Source organism: Phascolarctos cinereus, unplaced genomic scaffold (assembly GCF_003287225.1).
Source record: "Phascolarctos cinereus isolate Bilbo 61053 unplaced genomic scaffold, phaCin_HiC Scaffold_726;HRSCAF=1367, whole genome shotgun sequence".
NCBI classification, from domain to species: Eukaryota; Metazoa; Chordata; class Mammalia; order Diprotodontia; family Phascolarctidae; genus Phascolarctos; species Phascolarctos cinereus.
The window spans coordinates 218,187,082-218,210,677 of NW_027556098.1; the positions used below are offsets into that span (position 1 = coordinate 218,187,082).

The window sequence follows — 23,596 nt, forward strand, 5'->3', positions numbered from 1 at the left end:
CACATCTTGAATAGGAAGAAACCTCAGGGGTTCCTCTTTAATTATTGTATACCTTTTTTTGGGCTTTTTTTTTTTGTGAGGCAATTGGGGTTAAGTGACTTGCCCAGAGTCACACAGCTAGTAAATGTCAAGTGTCTGAGGCCAGATTTGAACTCAGGTCCTCCTTGGGAGATTCAAGGTAAACATGAATGAATGAACAAAAAAAATGTATTAATTACTTGCTTTGTGCCAGGCATTGGGCTAAGGTTGGTATGCAGATATAAAAAACAAGACAGTTCCTGCCCTCAAGGTGCTTATATTCTAATATGAGAAGACAACACATATGTGAAGAAGGAATATTTTGGACCAGAAAGTTGCAGCGATGGTGAGCAGAGCAATAGGGCAATTCATTTCTTGGGCATTTTTCATATATGAAACTGAACTAGGAATTCTCTTGGTACCTGGAGGAGATAGGAATGGGGAGGGGACAGTGGGAAGATAGTCACCACAGAGAAACTTCAGACCTCAGGACACAATACCCCATGGCAGGGAGATGGAGACCCCGAGATACTGCTACTGGATAGGCCACCAGGAGAAGGAGTCAGGGCCAGGTCACAGAAAACTTACTTGGAGTGCAGAGAAGCCTCCCATCATAGTATTATAGTATCTTCTAGAGCTAGAAGACATATCAGAGATCTTTTAGTTTAACCCCCTTATTTGACAGATGAAGAAACTGAAGCCCAGAATGATTTGGTGACTTCCTCTAAGTCCCACATATAGTAAATGGCAGAGCTGGGAATTGAACTCAGGTTCTAAGAGTCCAAATTCATCACTATTTCTACCATATCATGCTGGTTGGAAGGTGATATTACTGCTGAGCCAAACGACCACCATTGGATGGAAATGTGCCCCACCAACATTGTCACCCTTGGGCAAAGTCCCAGTTACCCTGTGCTCATTGTGGCCCTTTTCACATATAGCCCTGTTCCTGGAATTCCCATTGATTTTGAGATTCATAGCCAAATTCTGGGTCTATGAGTATTCAGCTGGACTCTAGGGGGATTGCTTGTTTACCAAACTATAGGTTTAGACCATGGCAAGATTGTAAAGTGAGCCAATGTCATTCACATCCTCTTTTGGGTGCACCTCCCTTTCCCCCGTCCACTTTTAATTAGTTTCCTTTCTTTCCACTCCTCCCCCATCCCATTACTCATTACCTTCATTCTGTGAAGAAGAGAGGGAAGGAAAGGAGGACAAGGAAAAGGAGGAATTGGGGCCATCAACGTCTTGGTGAAGATGAAGAGCTACTCTTTTTTATGAAGAGTATGAACCCCTAAAGGATTTGTAGAAAACCATTTTTGGAGGCATTTGAAAGTTTTATTGAAAAATTAAAACTTCATAATGTGAAAATATGCTTAATAGGAATGTATATGTATCGCCTATATCAGATTGCGTGCCATCTTGGGGAGGAAGGTGGGAAGGGAAGGGGAGAAAAATTTAAAACTCAAAAGCTTATGGAAGTGATTGTTGATAATTCAAAAATAAATTAATTTTAAAAAAGAAAAAATTAAAACTTCATTGCTTATCATTATCATTCTAATAAGTTTTCTAACAAGTCAGAACAGTCTGTTTCTTGAATAATTTCACATATTTTGCTCTTAATAACTTATTCTAAAATTTTGAGCTTCCCTCAGGTACCTGGCATTCTCTGTGTCTATCTGTCAGAGATATCGGGCTAATCCTAAATGCTTTAAAGAAGGGCTCCATGGCACAAACACTGGATGTTTTCAGCTTTCTTTAATAGTTATCCTTTCCCAAACTCATGGATTAGGTTAGGGAGCAATAGGAATTCTCTCCTGACTGAAAATCACCAGACTCCAAAACAATGCCTGCCAAAGAGGGAAAGAGGGAAAAGAGTCACTTTGGGAAGGAAATGACTAGTCATGTACCCAATGGAAGTCAGATTTAGGGATCGGAAAATCTAGGTCATGTATTCCTTTCCACAAATTAGACTATGGAAACACAAGAATACAGAGAATATACCTTATATTTTCATCTTAGGTAAGTTGCCAGGAAATATTCTCCTGGGGGAAGTACACTTGGGATAGATGGGAGGCAGCTCCTTTCAAAGGGGAAAATCTCAAAACCAAATATTCAGGATTGGGAACTGACTGGCTTTCTTCTTCCAAATAAATATATCTACCCACTGGGGCCTGAACTTGAACCTCAAGCCTTGGATTACAGAATTACTCCTAGAGGCTTACTCTAGAAAGGACTCAGTCTTTACTAAGTGCTGAGGTCAGAAGGTACCACAAATACTGCCTTGAAAAATACTTTCCCTTCTAGGCCAACTGTATCACCAAATTTGAACTCAGGAAGATGAGTCTTCCTGTCTCCAGGCCCTGTACTCTATACACTATGCCATTGCACTGCCCAATCATGTATTTGCTATTACACTTAAAAATCAACAGATGCCAATTGTAGAATCACAGTAATTTTGAGCTAGAAGGGAGGCCATCCTATCCAATTCTCTCATTTTATAGATGAAGAGATTGAGACCCAAAGTCACATAGATCCTAAATGAAATGAGCAGTATTTGAACCCAAGTCCTCCACACCCAAATTTAGAGCTCTCTCCAACATTACCAAATCTGTTAAAGACCACACAGAGTTTAAATAGTAGAGTCGAAATTCAGACCCAGGTCTCCCAAGTTATAGTTCTGTGTTCCTTCCATCACATCAAAACCATTTATGGATTCTGGCTAAGATTTGGGGAAATCATCTTTAGCTGAGCATTCATCTTTGCCTTTAGCTCTTTCTCAGTCCTACACAATTCCATTTCTCTACTTAGTGAACTGTATGCAAATGTTTCATGAGGTCACAGAATTAGGGATGTGAAAGACCCTAAAGGCCATTAAGATCTAAACCCCTCACTTTACAATTGAAGAAACAGAGAGGTAAAATGACATCCAGCCACAAAGCTAATGTCTTAGGCAGGATTTGAACCCAGGTCTTCATGATTACAAGTCTGGTGCCCTGTCCACCATATCATGCTGCCTCTTACAAAAGGGAACTGTTTACCTAGAGCTATCACATGCACATATCCAGAAAACTTTGGAATTTTGTCATAGGATGAATTCAAACTTTTTTTTAAAAGCCCTTCCGAGCAAAAGATTATTCATTATTTTTCTGGACCCCTTCACAGTTATGTCATTCTTTCCTGTAAGGAAGTTACCCACGCAAACTAGAACCACCCAACCCAAGCTGGGCAGGACAAATTGTTTCATTCTATGCCTCTCACTTTCATAGAATCACCAAGAAATGAAGCCTCAAACAGCAAAATGGAAAATGAGATAAGAGGGCAAAACCTTTCCAAGACACTGAAATCAACAAATTTTAGTGACTGGCCAAAATAAAATTTTGCAGATCCTGGGTGGTTCTGGGACTTTGGTTTGACATTGAATGGAGATTTAGTGTGATCATGAGGGTGAAACGCAGGCAATTAGCCACACAGTCAGCCAGCTAATGGTAATGGAATGAGCTGCAGGTGTCCTAGGTGACTGCAATTGGAAACATCTCTCTCAATTAAAAAGACGAACTGGCAAACCACTCTGCCTAAGTTCTCCAAGGAGAACTTTTTTATTTATTCATTTTTCTCATGTATACTCTAAAATGTTCTTTCTGCAAAACAGCAGTGAGCCTGGTCAGAGCTGCTCGAGAATCCACAAGGATCTTCGGAAATGTTGCCATAGAATTTAGCTAAGCTAGTCACAGAGCTTGGTCCTGATCTACTAAAAGGTACAAGGGCCTGGTTGTTAGCCAGGAGTCACTAGAAAAGCATTCAGAAAACTAGACACAGTAAGGGTAACAAAGGTGCAGAGTCTATGGAAGAAAAGGGGTTTCAGTATACTCAACTGTATGTACAATTTCAGAATTCCTTTTAGAGACAGGAAAATGATCCATAAGTGATTATTTTTAAGGGCACTCTAATAGAAATGCACATGTCACTAAATTTTACTCTTTTCTCTTTGGCTCACAAATACACTAAAATACCATAAACATTATTTCAAACTTACTTCAGTAATATAGCAATAAGATACATTACAAATGGAAGAAAATACAAGACAACTCTTAACATGGTAAATCTCTGCATATAAATAAAGCAAATATTTCATATACCTACAATTGAACAGTTATTGAAACCATTACGTGTGTTCCTTCCCCCACCACAGTCATTTAACAATAATATACACAATCTACACAAAGTAATCTCTAAAAATACAGCAAGAATATATCTATTGACAAGGACTGTGCTACTACTGTCCCCTACTATGACACTAATGGAGAGGGTGTGGCTATTTGGGCAGCAGATGGTGACTTTCCCAGAGCTATAATTAGCAGTTATGGAGCTCAGGGAAAGCACCACAAAATACCTGTGCCTGGGGCAAGCAGTAAGACAAATTCACCTAGGGTAGGTGGGGTGAGTGTGAAGAAGACCTCCCTTGGAGAAAAAACTTAGGTATCAAGACACAAGATCTCCTCCTTTTGGAGGAGACACCCCAGGACCCCTTGAAGCTACTGCTGGTGAGGTCATCACCTGGAAATGGAGTATAATGTGGCTTGAAAGAAGCTCACCTGGGATTCAGGCCAACTGGGGGAGGGAGCTACTGTCCTCTGACAGCTTCCTATTTTGACTAATTATTCTTCCTAAATAGGTGCTGAGGTCAGTTGTTTCTACTTGATGAAGGAATGCAAGTGCTGTCAATGCCCTGTAAATGTTAGCATCCTGTGACAAAGCCTCTCTTGCTCCTCCTTAGTTATAGCTCTGGCTTTTCCTAATTGATTATGTCAGGCAGGAGAGACTAACAGAAGGTAAGATTAAGTCCTGCTAAATAGTAATTTCCTTTGTAATTACAGAACTACAGTTTTATAAAAGCTTCCCTGTTTTCATTTGGCAAGCTGGTTTGCAGCACATTACCCCCTCCTCAGTGACTGTTGAAGGAAGAATTGGCTCTCTGAAAGTGGAAATCATGCTGCTTATTACTAAAGTCCTACTCACTATACATATATATATAGTTATATATAACTGTACATATATACTGTAAAGAATTTTTCATCTGCAACTTCTTTTAAGACCTATTAGTTTCCTGCTAACTACAACAAACAGGCTTAAATAAGGTTTAGCAGTACATGTCACAATTATATATTTTTTCTGTCTCAGTAAAATGGCCTATATGTTTTCAGCAACTTACAGGGATTTGTTCTAGAGTGCCATAGGAGAATGGAACATTTAGAAAGGAAACTTCCATGAAATGTATTCTGGAGAACTGGGTGTGAAGCAGCCAATTCTGGAAAACAGCTCATGAAAGCAAGAAAAGGTTTGCCAATTGTTATTACAGATCCTGCCCCAATCTTTCGATTTCCTCAATGAGGAAGTCGATGTCAGACTTGGTGGCTGCTGGATTTGAGATAACCATCCGGAAGAAGTTGGCTTTGTCTCCCTGAGGCTGATATCCCACCATAGTTGTACCAGACTCCATCATCAGAGCTTTGATCTTCGGTGCCACCTTGTGATAGAGAACACAAAACAATACATAAGGCCAACTTTAAGATCTCTTTTTTGTTTGTTTTGAAATGTTAGTCATTTTAATTTTTTTTTATTCTTAACTTGACAGACTGAGGGGCTCAAATTAAATCAGTGCCTGAGGTCCCTTCCATCTGTGAATCTACAAACACAAACATTTCCATATTTAAAGAATGGAAAATGAGGATTATATATGAAACTGAAAATCTTTATAAGTAAAGCTTTTGTTTTTGATAATAATATAATAACAGTGTTAAGTGACTTGCCCAGGATCACATAGCTAATAAGTGTTATGTATATAAGTTGGATTTGAACTTGGGTCCTCTTGAATCCAAGGCCAGTACTCTGCTACACCACCTAGTTGCCCCTTTAAAAATGTTTTTCAAATGAGTTAGTACACACACACACACACACACACACACAGAGTACTTGGAAAACCTTAAAACCCTATATAAATGCTAACAGCTATTGTTATTAATAACAATAATAAGTAATAACAAATAATTTAACACATTTGGGGTATGGTGGGGAGTTTGGAAAGAGCAACCTGGCTAAAAATACCTTTGCTATTTTTTTAAACATGGACAAGAATAAAAAGAAAAGGCAAATGCTAAAAATTCTTATTTTTATAATGGCTGATGTGCCACAGAAGAGGCAGTGTGCCATAATGGATAGAATTAGGAAGACTTGGATTTAAGTCCAGCCTCTGACAAACACTGGAAAATGTGTGATCACAGACAAAGACTTTCAATGTCCCAATTCAGCTTAGAAAACTAAGATGATAAGTTAAAAATGAATTGTTAATCTTCATTGGTAGAGGGAGTTTTCACATTGGTAGTTTCTTACATCAATTAAAATACAATCTGGACCAAATATGTACATTTATTTACATATATATGTTTCTACATTTATGTCTATGTCTGTGCCTATGGTCTAACTAACTATACAAGAAATCCTCTGCTGGTCTTCCTCTTGTACCACATTGGGTCAGGAAAGGAGGTAACCTGGCAAATGTTTAACAACCTTCTCAATTAAAAAAAAGTACACTTTTAAGTTTAATCCCCATTATTAACATTTTCTTTGTCACTTTAAATCTAGACTATCAACAGAACAAATCAAGCCCTGATGTGTAGTATTTGGCAATTCCCAAGGTGTGAATGCTCACACTGACAATTTAACAGTTAGCTCTCACAAGTTGGTTCTAGCACACACCTGGTCAAGCAGTAACCATAGCCTCTCAAGGGCTATGCCACCGAAATAAGAACTGTAGTAGGTTTTTACCAAACTAGAAAGGCTTTGAGTGAGCCTGGAGACTGGTTATGCATGTCTGTTGTTTGAGGACCAGCTAAGCTAAGTATTAAAAGGGCAAATTGCCAAAAGGTTGGCCATCAGGTGATGAATTTTTCAACAATGGCAACTCTTAAGAGGTCAGAATTTGCTTCAATAGACAGATGGGGAAGAAAGCAGATTTTATTTTCAAAATGTTAATTGGAACATTGGAACAGATACCAGTCAGAGCCAAATATGTGGACAGTATCCTAAAAGAACTGCAAAGTATTGTACTACCATAAATATACATAGAACACGGGCCAGGTGCACTATAATATGCTAGTGTACCTGGACCATGCTCTATGGATGCCTCCATTTTCTACTATAGGATAAGAGATCTTGTTTTGGGATGCTCGGTTTAAAAGGAGACCTCATGAATTTAAGAGATCAGCACATCATCAAAGTCAGTTCCAACAATATCTGCTGAAAAAGAGCATCTATCCAAGCTCATGCACCAGAATAAACTGCAGTTATTTAATACAGGTCTGAAATACTACCAAAAATTTGCTCCAGCTAGCCATGTACAATTATAGCCATTTGGAGCTTGACGAAAGCCACACTGTCAGTCTTTGTCTGTGTCAGCCTCCAAAAAAAGCATCTCACTACTGTTACTGATTGGCAGCAGAGAGGACTGGATTTGGAGTCAGGAAGATCTAGGTTCAAACCCTGCCTTAGGCTCTTCCCAGTGTGACCTCAGAAAGTCACATCCTCTCTAAGCCTCAGTTTCCTTATCCGTAAAATAAGGATAACAATGGCACCTACCTCACAGTATTGTGATGAAGCTCAAATGAGATATTACATGTAAAATGCTTTGAAAACCTTAAAGTGCTATAGAAATATTAGCCAACCAATGAAATAATGATAAATATTTATTGGTTGGCTAATTACTATTCCCTAACTCTGAAGTGAGGATAGGATTGGATAAACACAAGAAGGGAGTGGATCCTTATGTCAAATGCTTTTGAGGGATGAAATGGAGCAACATCTGGAAAGTTTTCACAGAGATGCAACATGAAATTTTTGTACCCATTATAAATTGCATAAAAGATGCCTAATATTGGATGGGGTTAACACTGTTCCCCTGGGGTGCAGACAGAAAACTCAGACATCAGCATGAAGTTACTGCTGAAGAGACTGAGGCAGGATAACAGTGCAGGGTGGAGTGCAATTATTTGATAGCTTCCACTTCAGTTGTTCTTGCTGAGTTCTAATATTTCTACCCTGCTAAAACTTGGCAAATACAGTTAGTGCCTTCTAATTCTGTCCTGGGCAGACCAGTTGTCCTGTTCTAGGTATGGCAATAAGTCTTCTCCGTTGTCTTGGAGTTTGTGAAAGCAGTTGGGGGAAGGCTATATGGTAGAGATTGAATGTGTTGACAGAGAGAGAGAGAGAGAGAGAGAGAGAGAGAGAGAGAGAGAGAGAGAGAGAGAGAGAGAGAGAGAGAGAGAATGTGTGTTGGTAGATGGGGAGGTGGGATGGGGAACAATCTAGTTATTTAAGAAATAGCACATTTCTCCTTGTTAGAATGAGGACATGGGATTCTAACTGTAGCACTTATAAAGCTGGTGACATACCATATTTTAACCTCATCAAATTGGTCTATCTTTTCAGTTATATCTATTTCTCTACCTGGAACTTTTAGACAATCTACATTATCTAAGCATACTTCTGAATTATATTCTTGGTTGGCAAATTTGGAAAGAATAAGAACATTTATTGAAGTTCACTGTCATGAAGGATTTGCCAATGGAACTCAACTACTTTCCATTATAGAGATCTCATTCTTTTCTTCTTTTTCCTTCTTCTCACCCCCTTCTTCTACTTTCTTACTCTGTTTCTTTTCCCATCTTATGTATCCTCTTTTACATTTTATTCCTTCCCTGGTTGTAGGTCAATGGTCCCACTGGGGTTTGCTTCATCCCAGCAATGACACCGAGGGCTAATTTATGATTTGCTTTGTTTAAATACTGTGGGAATCCAGACATAGAGACTGACTTTCCCTTCTCTTACTTACCTTAAGGCACTTATGACCCATGAATATTCTTGGTATAAAAGTCATTGTCTTCAAAGGGCTACTCTAAGGCATTTTAAGTTTAACAGACCCTGACTTTACTGCCCTGCAAGGCCTTTGCACTCTGAAGCTGTGACTATCTAATGCCAAATAGTTGAGAAACAAAAAATCCAGTTAGTCTTAACATCTGATTTTGTTTTGTTTTGTTTTCAGTGGCAATGGTTGATTTAATGGAGTGCCTCACTGAACTGAATACTGGTTATGACACCATGTAGACAAAAGGTGACAATATTCTCACAGGTCATTTACCTGCAAAAAAATAAATTCTTGGCTACATAGAAAAAGCAATTTAATTTGGGGTGAATGTTTTCTTAAAGGAATAAAAATACTTCAACTCATCTACCATCTAAATTAAAAACAGGGAATATAAAACTTTGTTCACTGAGCACAACAATTACTAAAAAATACCTTCAGTTTTAGGTTGTGGTCTGTTAAATGCAGAAAAAAGTGAAAAACAGAAGAAAAGTAAGGGAAAAGTAAGGAGATAGGGAAGGAGAGAGAAAGTGAGATGAACACAGGAGATAGAGGGAGAGAAACATACACTGAGAAAAAATAGAAAAAAATGACAGTGAGAAAAAGAGATGGAGGGAAAGGAAGGAACATAGATATAGATACAGACATTGAGAGAATAGAAGCAAATGAGAGAAAGAGATAGAGAGGGAAAACAAGGATCAGACAAATATACATACATACGTACACATATACATATATGTGTATATATACATATATGGATACATATATGCATACACACAGAAGAGAGAGACAAAGAGGAAGAAGGGAAGGGAAAGAAAGAGGAAGAGAGAGGCAGATATAGGGAGAGAGAGACATTGCCAGAGCTCATTAGGTTTTTGAGGTAAAGGTCAAAACCCTTCAGTTCATTTGAGCATTTGAGTTTTAGTGTTAGATACTCCCTTTTAAATTTTAATTAGCTACTTCACTACTTGTTATACCTCTTCAACAACTCTAGTCCTCAAAACTTGAGAGACTACTCTGTTTGTTATAAGAAAGCAATCCACTAGAAAGGAAATGGCTATTAATATAGAAGACGTGACCAGAACAATTATCACCTTGAGGAACAGATTCAATCCAACTAAAGGCAGAATTTGATTCTCATTCGGCTATAGAACTGTTTGAATAGAGGGCTGGATTGTTTGCTCTGTGGCTGTACTTACAGGTTCAAGCAATGTTCTCAACTAGATATGCAATTCTTTTTTGGTAAGTAACTGAAAATTCAAATACTGAGCCAAGTTTCCATCAAACTTTCATCTCATTCTCTTTTGTTGTTATTGTTCAGTCTTGTTCAGTCATGTCCAACTCTTTGGGGTTTTCTTGCCAAAGACAGTGGAGTGGTTTGCCATTTCTTTCTCCAGCCCATTTTACAGATGTGGAGAGATGAATCCTGGCTATGTTCCAAGTGGGACTCCCATGAATACTGAAACTGATGCCTTACTAAAGCTACAGAGTTGAGTTGACCTTAAAACAAAGGTTAAGTTCCCTTGTAACAAGGGTAACTCAAAGAAGAAAAGTGAGCTATTCAAAAATCTTCGATGAAGATGAGCAGAACCATCATATGAGAACAAGCTAACCCTAGGCTGCTGGAGAGAATGCTGAAGGGTAGATGATAGATTGTATGTACTCCATACCCTGTGAAGTTTTTCTCGTCTCTCATCACTGTCTGGGATCCCCCTGAGGCTTTGTGGAATGTACCAGAAGCAAACATTTGTGTGCTCAGGCTGTGGAGACAAAAACAATGATGCAGTAAAGAGTATGAAAATCTAAGGAAAGGTTTTCCCCAACCCAAAATTCTTACTTAAAGTCATAGATGAAGTGGGAGGATCTGCCAGGACAAAACTTTCAGATTTCTAACAGCATGGCACGTTTGAATAAATGCTGATGTACTAAATAGAGTAACACTTAATATCATTATGCAAAACCAGGGAATAAGACATTCCATATGTGAGAATTTTCCCTTCAAGCAATTAAATTTAAAATATATGTATGACAATGTTTGCATGCACACAAATTTCTTGAAAATCTTTTGTAAAAGTTTGATATACTTCCCTGCTCTCTCGTTCCTTCTATATAGTAGGTGATCAATAAATATTTGCAGATTTCACTTTATTTACAATTAACATATCTGAACTTTTTCTTGATGACTCAGAACATGAGTGTGATGGTAAATGTTTGACAACCAGCTCACCAAAAAAAAAAAAAGAGTACACATGACTCACTTTTAAGCTTAATCGGGATTATTGACATTTTCCATCACTTTTTAAAGTCTAGATAAAGAAAATAATAAATCGTGCCCTGATTTGTAAAGTTAACCAGTTTCTGAGGTGCAAATGTTCACATTGATAATTTAACCATTGACTCTCTTGATAATTCAAGCTGGTTCCAGCATGCCTGTGACTCAGAACCCTATTTATGAGAATGCATTTTCGTGTTGCGTTTTAATGCAGTGATGTCCTTAGGGACCATTGGAGTACTTGGAGTTTTCTATCCTTCATTACATGACTTCATGACTACTGTGGGTTTTTTTTTAGTTCTTCTCTTTCTGTTTATCATAGTTTTTCCTACCTCTCTCACACTGTCAATTGTCACTTCTGTCTGCTGTCAATATGTCTGCCCCCTTAAGTTTTTCCTCTTCCTCCTAATTTGCAGTGGTCTCAGAAACTGGGAAACTTGTTAAAATATAGTATGTATAAATATTATATATAAAAAAGTAAATAGTCTCTGAGTGATGGTCTGAGGGACTCTCCTGTGAGTAAAATGCAGCAACTAAGAGTTATTCCCCAATAAATAAGTGGCCAAAAATAATAATTTTCAAAAGAAGAAATATAAACCATTAACAGGCATACAAAATAATGCTCCAAATAACTAATAATAAAGACAAATGCAATTACAACAACTTGAGTTTTTAACTCACATCCATCAAATTGGCAAAGAAGACGAAAGAGTCAGTTTAAAACCCTGTTTCAAAAGCCTTTCTGATGGAGAATATAGTAGCTGTTACTGTCTCTTTAAAATCAGAAAAGCTGAATTATAATTACAACTATAACTGAGTGACTCTATGGAGTCAGGGAGAATGTGTGAGTTTAACTTTGATCTATGAGAATCTATGAGAAATTGTGCCGAAAACCAAGAGAAGGAAGATAAGGAGAGACTTCTTTCTTGAGAAAACTGTCTTAACTATTATTTTATGGAAACATTAATTAAAAAAAAACTTTATGAAGAGTCAGCCCAGAGAGATACTATCAAGAATGAAGATTTGATAAAAGCTAAAAATACATTTTTTCTGTCACATCTGGAGAAAGACTGACAGAGCCCAAGGAGAAAGAAGATGAAGACATCTTTCTTTGTGAAACTATTGTAAATATTGTCTTACAAAGAGGATGAAACTAATTCTTTTGGAGAGATTTGTTGTTCTAAGAATACTAAATGGTATGGACTATACTCTCAGAAGTGAAGTCGTATGTCATCATAATTAGGGCTTAAGGTGACTCTGGCCATGGTGTTTCTCACAGCTAAATACTGTAAATAATTACCCATGTCTTTGTTTTATTATTGACTTTATTGTTAATAAACTATATTATTAATTATAAATGTTTAGTAACCCTAATATTTATTTAATTCTAGGAGATTATTGGATTTAATACAGAAAGAGATTTAAATAATTACCATAGAGAAAATAACTTTCTGTAGTTTAAAATACAAATAATATTTGATGAACCTGAGTGGAAGCTCTAAGAAGACTTGATTAATTAGGAAATAGGTGGAATTTTTTTTAATTCATGAGAAAATATACAAATATACTTCTGGATTATCCTACATTTTAGGATGGTAAGATAAAATATGAGAATGAGTGAGCCAAGATTGGTGATCTGTGTACCCCTGTTACATAGTCAATACTGGAGGAACTCTGATAAATCAGATATACTAATACATTGTCAGTGGAGCAGTGAATTGGTCCAACCATTATGCAAATCGATTTGAAATTATATAAGAAAACTTTTAAAACTATTCATACCCTTTGACCCAGGAATCCTATTCCTGGACAATAATCCCAGTAGTGCAAGAATATCAGTAACAAAAAGAAAGGCGACATTTATACCAAAATAGTCATAGCATCACTTCTTGTAGTAGTAAAAACCCCCAAAACCCCTGAAAACCAAGTGGGTGACCATAGATTGGGGAATGACTGAACAAACTGTGGTTTGTGGGTATAATTGGATGTTGTTGCATTCTAAAAAGCAATGATTATAGGGAATTCAGAAAAATCTGCAAAGACTTGTATGAACTGACACACAGTGAAGAAAGCAGAGCCAGGAAAACAAAATGCACAAAGATTACAGTAATTAAATGAGATTTAAATTAAATTAAGACAATACAATCAAAATTCATATTAAATGCCATTACTAATTTTAGTTCCAGAAGACTGATGATGAAACATTTTTTTCCTCTTGGAGTTAAGGTGGTGGACCACAGGTGTAGAATGTTTAAGTGCATTATGTTTGTTGGTTTCACTTAACTTCATTTCTTCATTATAAAGAAGGGCTCTATGGGGGAGGTGGTTTATTGGGAAATGATTGTGGTGTGTAAAAAATGCAAATAGTAAAACATTTTGAAGTGTAAGAGCTTAAGTGTATAGGTTTTGTGATCTCCTTTGGATATTCAGAGTTCTAAATGTTCTTGGACATTTTATAGTTAAGGTGTTTTTTTTTAATATCTTCCAGATAAACATTTATTTCCTAACTGTATTTGGTTGTGAAATTTTCATTTACTAGAAAATGATCCCATTTCACATCCATTTCAAATTTTAATCTGCATCATGTTGCTCTAAGTTCAGGTTAAAGTTAGCTTTTATCTTATTCTCTTCACAGCGCCAAAGTAAAACCTCATTTTAAAGCTGATATCAGAGGACCCATGTAACATCCCCAATAAACATTCTGAGCTATAGTGAAGAATGTATGATGTACTATTATGTACGTGTGCACATGATTTGATCTGTACTATAATCGAAGGGGTGGTATAATGAGAGACAACACACACATATACACAAACATATGTGCATATATTTGTATGTATGTGGTGGAATTTTTGACAATACCCAAATCAACTAAATGACAAATAAGATCATTAAAGAATAAATTCAAAACTGCATTTTTCTGAGTTAGCCAAGGCATTTTTATTATTCATGTACAAGAAGAGAGAACTGGAACTAAAAAGAAAAAGTTTTGTAAAGGGTTAATTTCAGAAGATAGAAGGAAAGGAGGAGGGGAAAATTAGATTTATCCTGCAGGAGTAAGGATTTGAGTTAGAAATGAATTCCTGATTGTAGAGATTAGGAGAGATGATTACTACTAGCAAGGAAAGATATCAGCTGCCTTTTCCCAGAGCCCTTGAAGAATAGGAAAATAGGTCAGTTTTACAGCTGTCCTAGATGGTTTCTGTGCACACTTTCCCAAAATTAGATAGGCCAGACTAAGTAATCACTGAACATCCTAAGAGGAAAAACTGTTTATGAATGTGCTAGTGTGTCTAATGACGCCACTTCCAATTTGAATTCTGGGTCAACCAAAACAACATCATTAAAAAACACATCCAAGATGTCTAGGACAGTAGTATATATCTTGTGGGATAAATACCAATGAGGAAAACTTAAAAGACTGTTCAGGGTATAATACCTGGCACTCTGGACAAACATGGCCTCACAATAGTCACTAATGGAAACACTCCACAAAACAAAAGCCCTCAACATATGTTATTTATAGTCAGGATAGACTGTGATGACTTACCTCACCATCAAAAACCATTTCAAATTCTTCTCTGTTTTTAATTTTGGCATAGAGATACTCTGCCAAATCCAAGCACTTGTTGACCTGATTTTCAAATCCCACTGTGCCCTGTTTTCAAAGGAAGAGAGATATTAATAGGAATGTATCATCTCCCCATTTATGTATTAAGATCATTGAATCTTAGAGTCAGGAGGAACTTCAGAGGTCACGGTTCAACCTCCCACCTGAAGTATCTCTGCTATTTGAAGACTTTAAATAAAAATACTGGAGCATTAAGTGATTATCTTCATTTGTCAGAAGGCAAAATATTATTTTTTAAAATAATTAAACAGTAAAAGAGAACCCCCAGTAAAAAATCTGACCTTCTGACCTTTGAGATTTTATCTTCCAAAAAATTTCACTGCCCAGTACTGTCAGTCTGAAGTCCTGTTTGCTTTGGAACCTGCCACATATCCCTCCACCTTGGACTTGAAAGTGAACCCTGACCAAACATCCCTTGTTCCCACCCCACCCAAGCAGCTTTGCCAATTGCTGTCACACTTTTGTCTTGATCAGTAGGCAGGTAGGAGAGAGCCACTGGTCTTTGTGCATTTCATGGCTTAGCAGGAATCTCAGATATTTCATTGGGTACAAGTATTGACAAGTAGTCAGACTAGTCCTAAGCACAAGCTTTGAGGGTTAAGCAGAAGTGCAAAGTGTCTGCATGGGTTGGTGTTAACAAAGAGAACAGATAAGCTCTCAGAAGGGCTGATTTGGGGTGGACTAACAAGACTGTATGAAGTTCCACACGGCCAAAAATCCCCATCCTTCAAACTGGCTGGCAGTCCCAGTTTTATGGATTATCCACTTTGCCAATTATCTGTGATAAATGTTAATAACAGGTGAGTGGCCTCAAGGCTACCTCCCCCAGCTTAATGTTATCTACCATGCCCTCAGAACATAGGAATTAAAAGCATTTCTGTCCTACTTCCTGGATTCCCTCCTTGCTTACCTTAGCTTTCCACATCAACCAAAACTTGAAAATGTCCACATGGCGGCCACACTGTATGGCCTTGTCTCCAGTGTCATAGGAAATGTCATACTGCTTATCTTGCTGGAATAGGTACCCTGCACACATCTGATTGCACCCTTGGAGTATGCCCTAGGGGTGGAAACAGAGAAGTATTTGCATATTATGTTGCTGATCTTGTAAAGCATGACTGGATACATGCAGGGGAGGGGACTTGGGATGACACACAGCTTTTTTTTTTTCCACAGCTAATAGTATTGTTAAGCTACTCTATGTTGTTTGTCCCATTAAGGGGAAGGTTACTCTTGGGAGAAGTATAATGCAGAGCTCTCTTGCTTCCTGACTTCCTCTTCCTCTATAGAAACTGTCTTCAGAATATAGCCTCTGGAGTCAGATAAAAAACTAATAATTTAAAGAACTAAAAAATAATAACAGCTTTATTTTGTTCTTTAGGACCAGCCTATTTTTTCCTTTTTTATTTAATTTTTAATTTATGGAATAAAACAAGCATTTTCATAATTTCCATGGCATAATAAATAAGATGATTGCATATGAAACTGCAAATCTATTATATATAGCTTGCTATTCCTTTTAAATATATAATTTAAATAAATTACATGATAAAAGTTATCATGTAAATTCCTTTTTTTCCCTTCTTCCTTACTTCTAATTTTCTGATTTCTTTCACAGAAATGTAAGTCCATGCTAACAACTTGCAGCTAAAGGTTTTTTAATGTAGGAAGTTACCTCATCAGGTAGGGCTATCACCTTTTCTTTCTCACTCCTGTCCTCTTGGACATAGAGATTTTAAATAACCTTTATATCAAATACTCAGTCATCAGTACAACTACAGATATTGAACAAGAAGGCCAGTGACTGCCAGCAAGCAGTCCAGAGCTAATATAAACTTATCCATTTGGCCCATATCTCTTCACGACCTGGCCACTTCCAAGCTTCCCAGTCTTTTTACACAGGATTCCCTTCCATGTTCTCTGGAGTCTAGCCACATGGTCCTCCTTGCTGTTTGACACACACACATACTGTCTCATCTTCTATTTGTCTGTCTTTGTACTGGCCCATGCCTGGAATACCATCTTTCCTCCCCTCTTCATCTTAGAATCCTTGGTTTCTTCCAACACTTGGCCCAAATGTCACCTTGCACATGATGCCTTTTCTGATCCTCTCATATGTTACCCTCCCTCCATAAAACATTATATTCTTTTTAGATATATTCATTCTCTCTCTCTCTCTCTCTCTCTCTCTCCTCTCTCTCTCTCTCTCTCTCTCTCTCCTCACCTCTTCCCTCTCTCTCTCTCTCTCTGTACACACACACACACACACACACACACACACACACACACACACACATGCTATCTCCCACATTAGAATGTAAGGACTGTTTCACATTTGTCATATTTCCAGTGCCTGCCCCAGAGCAGGCACTTAATAAATACTTGTGGATTGGTTAGTAATAGGTTACTGATGCCTACAAAACCTGGTCCTGATCCCATCCAGACAGATTTTTGCTCAGGAACCTCAAAAATCCATGTCTGGAAGGGACAGCAGCTTGGCTGCCTACCAACAGGGGTTGCTAGAGTTGTCTCCAGCTGCTGTAGCACCGACCCCTTTCTTTCCCTTCTCTCCAGCTACCAACACCTTTGGTACTTCAGAGTCATTTGCTGAAAGAAAGCAAACCTTTTCTCGCACGAGAATGGCAGAGCACTGTAACAGAACACCCATCATCTTGTGAGGGTTCCAGGTAACTGAGTTGGCTCTGGAAGAAGAAGAAATTGGTACTTATAAGAGAAGATGCATACAGTGGGGCACAATAAATCATGTTCTTTGGGGAGTCATCACTGCACATACATAAGCTGATATACTCTTCACCCACAACCCTACTTTGATTGAATAAACATGCTTGCGTATGTTTGACCGGTAAACACAGTGTCAGTGCAGTGAGCAAAAAGTACTCTGCCACTTATTACTAGGAAAGTGACTCAGACACCCTTCCTTCTTGTACTTATCCATAAAATGGGATGGTGATGGATCTAACTGCATGTCTATCTCCCTATAATAGCTGACATCTATGTGATGCTTTATGGATATCATCTCATTTGACCCTCACAACAACCCTGGGGGGGGGGGTAGACGCTTTTATTATCCCTATTTTACAAGTGAGAAAACTAAGGAATAAAAAAAGTAAGTGACTTGCCCAGGGTCACACAGTTTGTGCCTCAGGCTGGATTTGAACACCAGGTCTTCTTGATTCCAGGTTCAGTGCTCTATGTACCATCCTAACTAACTGCTCTTACTGGGAGGTATGAGGAAATTCCTAAAAATGCCTATAGCCTAGTCAACCATAAAGTTTTGCTACACAGAAAGGCTATTTAAATGCTAAATGATCACAATCTTACCATTTTCATTGTAACTATAATTTAACAAGCAAGGTCTCCTAGTATCCTAATCAATTATCCAAGACAATTAAGTGACTAAAGAGCACCTTAACCAGGATTTTGCAACATCCCTAAGTGAAATATATAATGATTAAAACCTTGGCACTCTTGCTTCAATGATACACAAGCTTATTTTGTTTGTTTGTTTGTTTGTTTGTTTTAGGCAATGGGGTTAAGTGACTTGCCCAGGATCACACAGCTAGTAAGTGTTATGTGTCTGAGGCCGGATTTGAACTCAGGTCCTCCTGAATCCAGGGCTGGTGCTCTATCCACTGCGCCACCTAGCTGCCCCGATACGCAAGCTTATTAAACATTCCCTGGTGAACCTGGTGGACTCTGCCCCCAATAATCATTGGTTTCATTGAAATGTTTGAGAGGCAGCTAGATGGTGCAGTGGGTAGAACATGGCTCTGGAGTCAGGAGGACCTGAGTTCAAATTTGACCTCAGACCAAACACTTGACACTTGCTAGCTGGGCAAGTCACTTAACCCCAACTGCCTAAAAATTAAAAAAAAGAGAAATGTTTGTTTGACCTTCCCGTACCATGTCCCTTACCCAAAATTCTTAACTTTCTTTTGTTACAGAGGTCCTTTAGTGGGGAAAGTATTTAGTAGATATATTTGTGTCTGCAGAATGTAGATATGGTGTGAATAAATACAGAAACACTGAATAATTCCTTCCTTCAAAAGCTATAATGAAGAAAGCAAATCTATTGTACTTTGCAAAATATTCAGATGACAAGTAATGGATTTTCATCTCATCCCCAGGGGTCAAAGGTTAGAGCCCTGCTTAAGCCATAAGGGCTGCAGAGCCAAGGGGATGGGCTAAGGGTCACTCAAAATGCAAGAGCCCATTCATTCTTTGCACAACAGATTGTCCTACCCTTAAGGAATTATATTTGTCTCATGAAATGTCATAAACTTTTCTGAACTTCCCAGAGATTCTAAATAAACAATATATTTATGCTTCAAATAGAAAATAAGATGATATAGTCAAGGTCTGATTTTTCTTTAGGTAACATAAGCTAACATATATAAGTTTTTGTTTTGTTGGAGTTCAGTCATCTCAGTAGTGTCTAACTTTTCATGATCTCATTGGGAATTTTCTTGGTAAAGATACTGCAGTGGTTTGCCATTTCCTTTTCCAGCTCATTTTACTGATGAGGAACTGAGGCAAACAGGGTTAAGTGACTTGCCCACGGTCACACAGCTAGTAAGTGTCTGAGGTCAGATTTGATCTCAGGTCTTCCTGACTCCAGGCCTGGCTCTCTATCCATTGCGCCATCTACTTGCGTATGTATGCATGCGTGTATGTATATGTACACATAATACATAATCTATAATACATTCCTATGTATACACACATACACAACATAAACATAACATATATGTATAGGCCTGACATATGCCAAGCCATTCTCCAAGCCTAGCATGCCATCTTTCTTCATCTCCACCTCCAGAATTCTTAACTCAGGTGCCAACTCCTCCATGAAGCCTTCCATGAGCCCTCTTATTGTTAATGTTCTATTCTATCTCCATTTTCCTTGGACCATGCTTGTGCTGTGCATGTTGTGAAGCCTGAATAAAATGTAATCTCCCCAGGACAAAGACTTCATTTTTGTCTCTCTAGCCCCAGCTTCTATCAAAAAGCTTTGCATACAGTAGGTCCTTAATAAATGTTTGTTGAATTTCTTTGATTTATAAAAAAAATTTCCAATTTAAAATTTTGAATCTAAGAAAATCTGAAAAATATTTTGACTCCAGGAATTTTCTTCTTTAGTGAATGTGTGTATATACATATGTGTATATATATACTGTACATATACTCTACACATACAGTATGTGTACACAATATACTATACACATGCAGTATATGTTTGTATGCATATATATGCATATATTCACACACACATATATGTGTATGTATATATGTATATATATATTCACACTAAAGAAGAAAATTCCTGGAGTCAAAATATGTTTCAGGTTTTCCCAAATTAAAAACTTAAAACTGTAAGTTGTTTGATAAATCTAAATTGCATCTGGATTGGCTCCTGTCTGTGGCTTCCCTTCATTACTGCTTGTGTTTTGAATGGTCATCCTTATTTACTGGGGCTCTTTCCTTACAAAGTTAGGAGATGGCCAGGAGAAGTGGTTTTAAGCCAGAGAAGTCACTACAAGGAACAGAAAGAGAGGCCAATGCTATGATTTTTCCCTCTATTCATAAGCTACATTTTTTGCCAGCAGCCTTGAACTGGAGAGGAGAAAAGGTGTAATAAATGAGGCAGGGATGTTCTCTCAAACCCCTCCCCAATTTCTATCTCAAAGGAGCCAGCAACAATAAGGCAGAGAAAGAAGGGAAATGAATTAGCAAGTGAACAGGGCAAACTGCAAGCTCTGCAGCTGAGCGTTTCCCAGCTATGTAGAAAAATAACTGGTTCTGCAAGGTAATCAAAGGAGGTGCCACCCTGAATCAGAGGTCCACACTGTACATGTCTGATACTTTAAACGGTAGGATTCCTGGAAACTGTGCCCCATACCTTTCTATGCCATCAAGCTTATGACGGTGCTTTCTGGACATGAGGAGACCTCCTCCCCAGGCAGCCTGTGAGAGCAGAGAAAGAAGAGGGATGAGGGAATCAACTCCATATAAAGATTCCAAATTCTTTCCTAGGCTACTTGGCCATTCTTTAGCTTTCTTTAAATGTGCGGGCTCATATGGAAGATGAGACCCAGAAGTTCCTATGGCAAAATAAACCCACTGAAACCTTCATCTGGCAACAAGCTTTAATCTTTGCCATTTTTTAAAGAGGATTTTGCTGAGAGGTGTGTGAACCCAGGTTCCAGTCGTGCAAGTTAGTTGGTGGCAGGTGGGAGATCAGGTTAGTTAAGGTCTAAGTCTGTGGTAGCACCACAGATGTCCAAAGATGTCAGGTACTGACGAGGTAAAGATAAAAGACTCTCTTAGGTTGCTGCTTGAGTCAGGGACCACTTGGGGAGCACTGCAGAGTTGAAGGTGGCTGTTTCCTAGCTTTCACTGCAATGAGGTGTATCTTGAAATACCACTTATATGGCTGTCACTCAAGTGGTCCCTAAGGCAGTCACAAAATGTCCAGGCTTCTCTGAGGGTAACCGTGTAAAATACTAGGGGTGGGGGGAGGGCAGGGAGAGACAGAAATAAATCGTGTTTGTAATCTATGTTTTGTTATCTGCATCACAGCAGAAAAGACAGTCCAGGTATAAGGGGTTAAAAAAGATAAGCAGATGGAGACAGGCATACAGAGAGATACAGTGAGAAAAGAAAGAGAGAAGGTGGAGAAAGAGCAAGAAATAGAGTGAGAATGAGAGGAAGAAGGAAGAAGAGAAAAAGGAGAGAGCAGAGAGCAGAGAGAGAGAGAAGCAGGATGAGCAGGGGTATGCTGGAGCCAAATTGTTAAACTTTCAGTGTATGAGCATATGCACCTTGGAAATCAACAAATGCTACAGATCAGGACTTAATTCATTGTTTTGTTGACTGTCTAGACTTAAGAAAGCAATGGAAACATGTTAATGCAGATTAAATGTTAAAGTGGGTCATATGTACACTTTTTTTAAAAAGAGAGCTGGTTGTTAAATATTTACCAGCACAGCTTTGGGGGCAGAGAGAGAAAGAGAGAAGAAAGTAGAGAAGAAATATAGTTATATATTTGAAAATGTTCTCTGTTGTCCTTTAAGTCTCTTCAGAACAATTGAAGGGAAAACTCTCAGCTGGTATTACATAAGTGGTTCCATGTCATTGTGTTTCTAGATCAATCTTTTTAAGCAAAGGGCATATGAACAGCTGTGTTGACAGCAGGTAACCAAGCATGTGTGGCCACTTCCTTTATCCCTTCTCTCATGTTTTTGCCATCTAGGAGAAGTTTACCCAAATGAAGCTGCTATGGGAGAAGTTGGTGGACATAACCAAAGAAAATTTAAGTAGCTTTGGAGTGGGCCAGAGAAAACTAAAGAAACGCCAGTCTATGATGCCACTTTGGCTATTTGTCCAGACTGGTCAGGCTGTGGACCAAAGGAAAGCATGGGACTGAGAGGATGTGGACAGAACTGGGGGGTCGGAAACAGTCAGGGTTCTCTAAAAGAGCCATTTCCTTCACCTTGCTAGATTTGGGCTATTGTGTCCCAGCACTTACATCGACATGCAGCCAAAGGTTGTATTTGTGACATATATCTGCAATCTCAGGTATCGGATCAAAAGCTCCATACACAGTTGTGCCTGCAGTTGCGTTGACGTAAAGGGGAACATATCCCTATAGCATACGGCAAAAGACAAAAGAACTAATCAGTCTTTAACATTTTTCATTTGAACCAAGAGGTATGAGAGAGCTTGCTTTCAAATGATGGTGGCTGAATTGTTTGTATTCATTTTTTAACAACCTGAAGTGAATCATATTAAACTCAAAGATTGATAGAGGTAGAAAAAACCTTAGAAGCAATCTAGTCCACCCCCCTTCATTTTACAGATTGGGAAACTGAGGTCAGAAAAGAGAAGTGACTTGCCCTATGTCCAACATATTTTTCTAGGCTCATCATATACCATTCCTTTTCTTAATTTTTTTGTTGTTGCTAGGCAATGGGGTTAAGTGACTTGCCCCAGGTCACACAGCTAGTAAGTGTGTGAGGCTGGAACTGAGCTCAGGTACTCCTGACTCCAGGGCTGGTGCTCTATCCACTGAGCCACCTAGCTGCCCCTCCCATTCCTTTTCTAGGTTCCAGCTAGACTAGCCTATTTGCTTTTCATTATACATGATGCCCTTCTTTCATCTCTGTACCTTTGCACAGGCTGTCTCTCATTCCTGGAATGCACTGTCTTGTCACCTCTGTCTCTTAAAATTACTTGCTCTGCTGACAACTCAATTCATGTGCCATCTTCTACCAAAGACCTTTCCTAGTGCCCTCTGAAATTGCTTTATATTTCCTTATATGGATGTATTCTTTCTCCTGAAAAAATGTAGGGTTTTTGAGGGTAGGGACTGTTTCATTTTTGCTTCTGTATCCTCAGTGCCTAGCACATCATAGGAGCTTAGTAAATACTTATTCATGGTAAGGTTTGTATAAACTTATACAGAGTAAAATAAGTAGAACTAATTGCACAAAACACCAGATTACAACAATACAGATGAAAAGACCGACAAAGGAAGTTGATCTTCGAGTAACTGCAAAGTTAATGAAGGTTCCAGAGAACAGAATGAAACATATCTCTTCCCTCAAAGCAGAGAGGTGGGGGACTATCAGAACAGAATAGTATATGCATTAGCAGATATGAAATTCCTTTTCTCTTTTTCTTTTTTCTTTTTGTTCACAAGGGAAGGTTTAACCTATGTGGGTGTGGGCAAAGATCT

The 23,596-nt window shown here is 38.3% G+C and overlaps 1 protein-coding gene across 1 annotated transcript in view; it reads right to left on the reverse strand.

Moving 5' to 3' along the window:
- Nucleotides 1-1,759: 1,759 nt before the first annotated feature.
- Nucleotides 1,760-23,596, reverse strand: part of GAD1 (glutamate decarboxylase 1) — a 56,472-nt gene continuing 34,635 nt past the window's right edge. The window contains exons 11-17 of the mRNA XM_020990942.2: nt 22,388-22,504; nt 20,759-20,823; nt 17,462-17,540; nt 15,749-15,898; nt 14,758-14,865; nt 10,606-10,695; nt 1,760-5,545 (exon numbers count right to left, since the gene is read on the reverse strand). Coding sequence (XP_020846601.1) covers nt 5,372-5,545; nt 10,606-10,695; nt 14,758-14,865; nt 15,749-15,898; nt 17,462-17,540; nt 20,759-20,823; nt 22,388-22,504 — 783 coding nt within the window. The 3' untranslated portion in view covers nt 1,760-5,371. The remainder of the gene's footprint in view (nt 5,546-10,605; nt 10,696-14,757; nt 14,866-15,748; nt 15,899-17,461; nt 17,541-20,758; nt 20,824-22,387; nt 22,505-23,596) is intronic.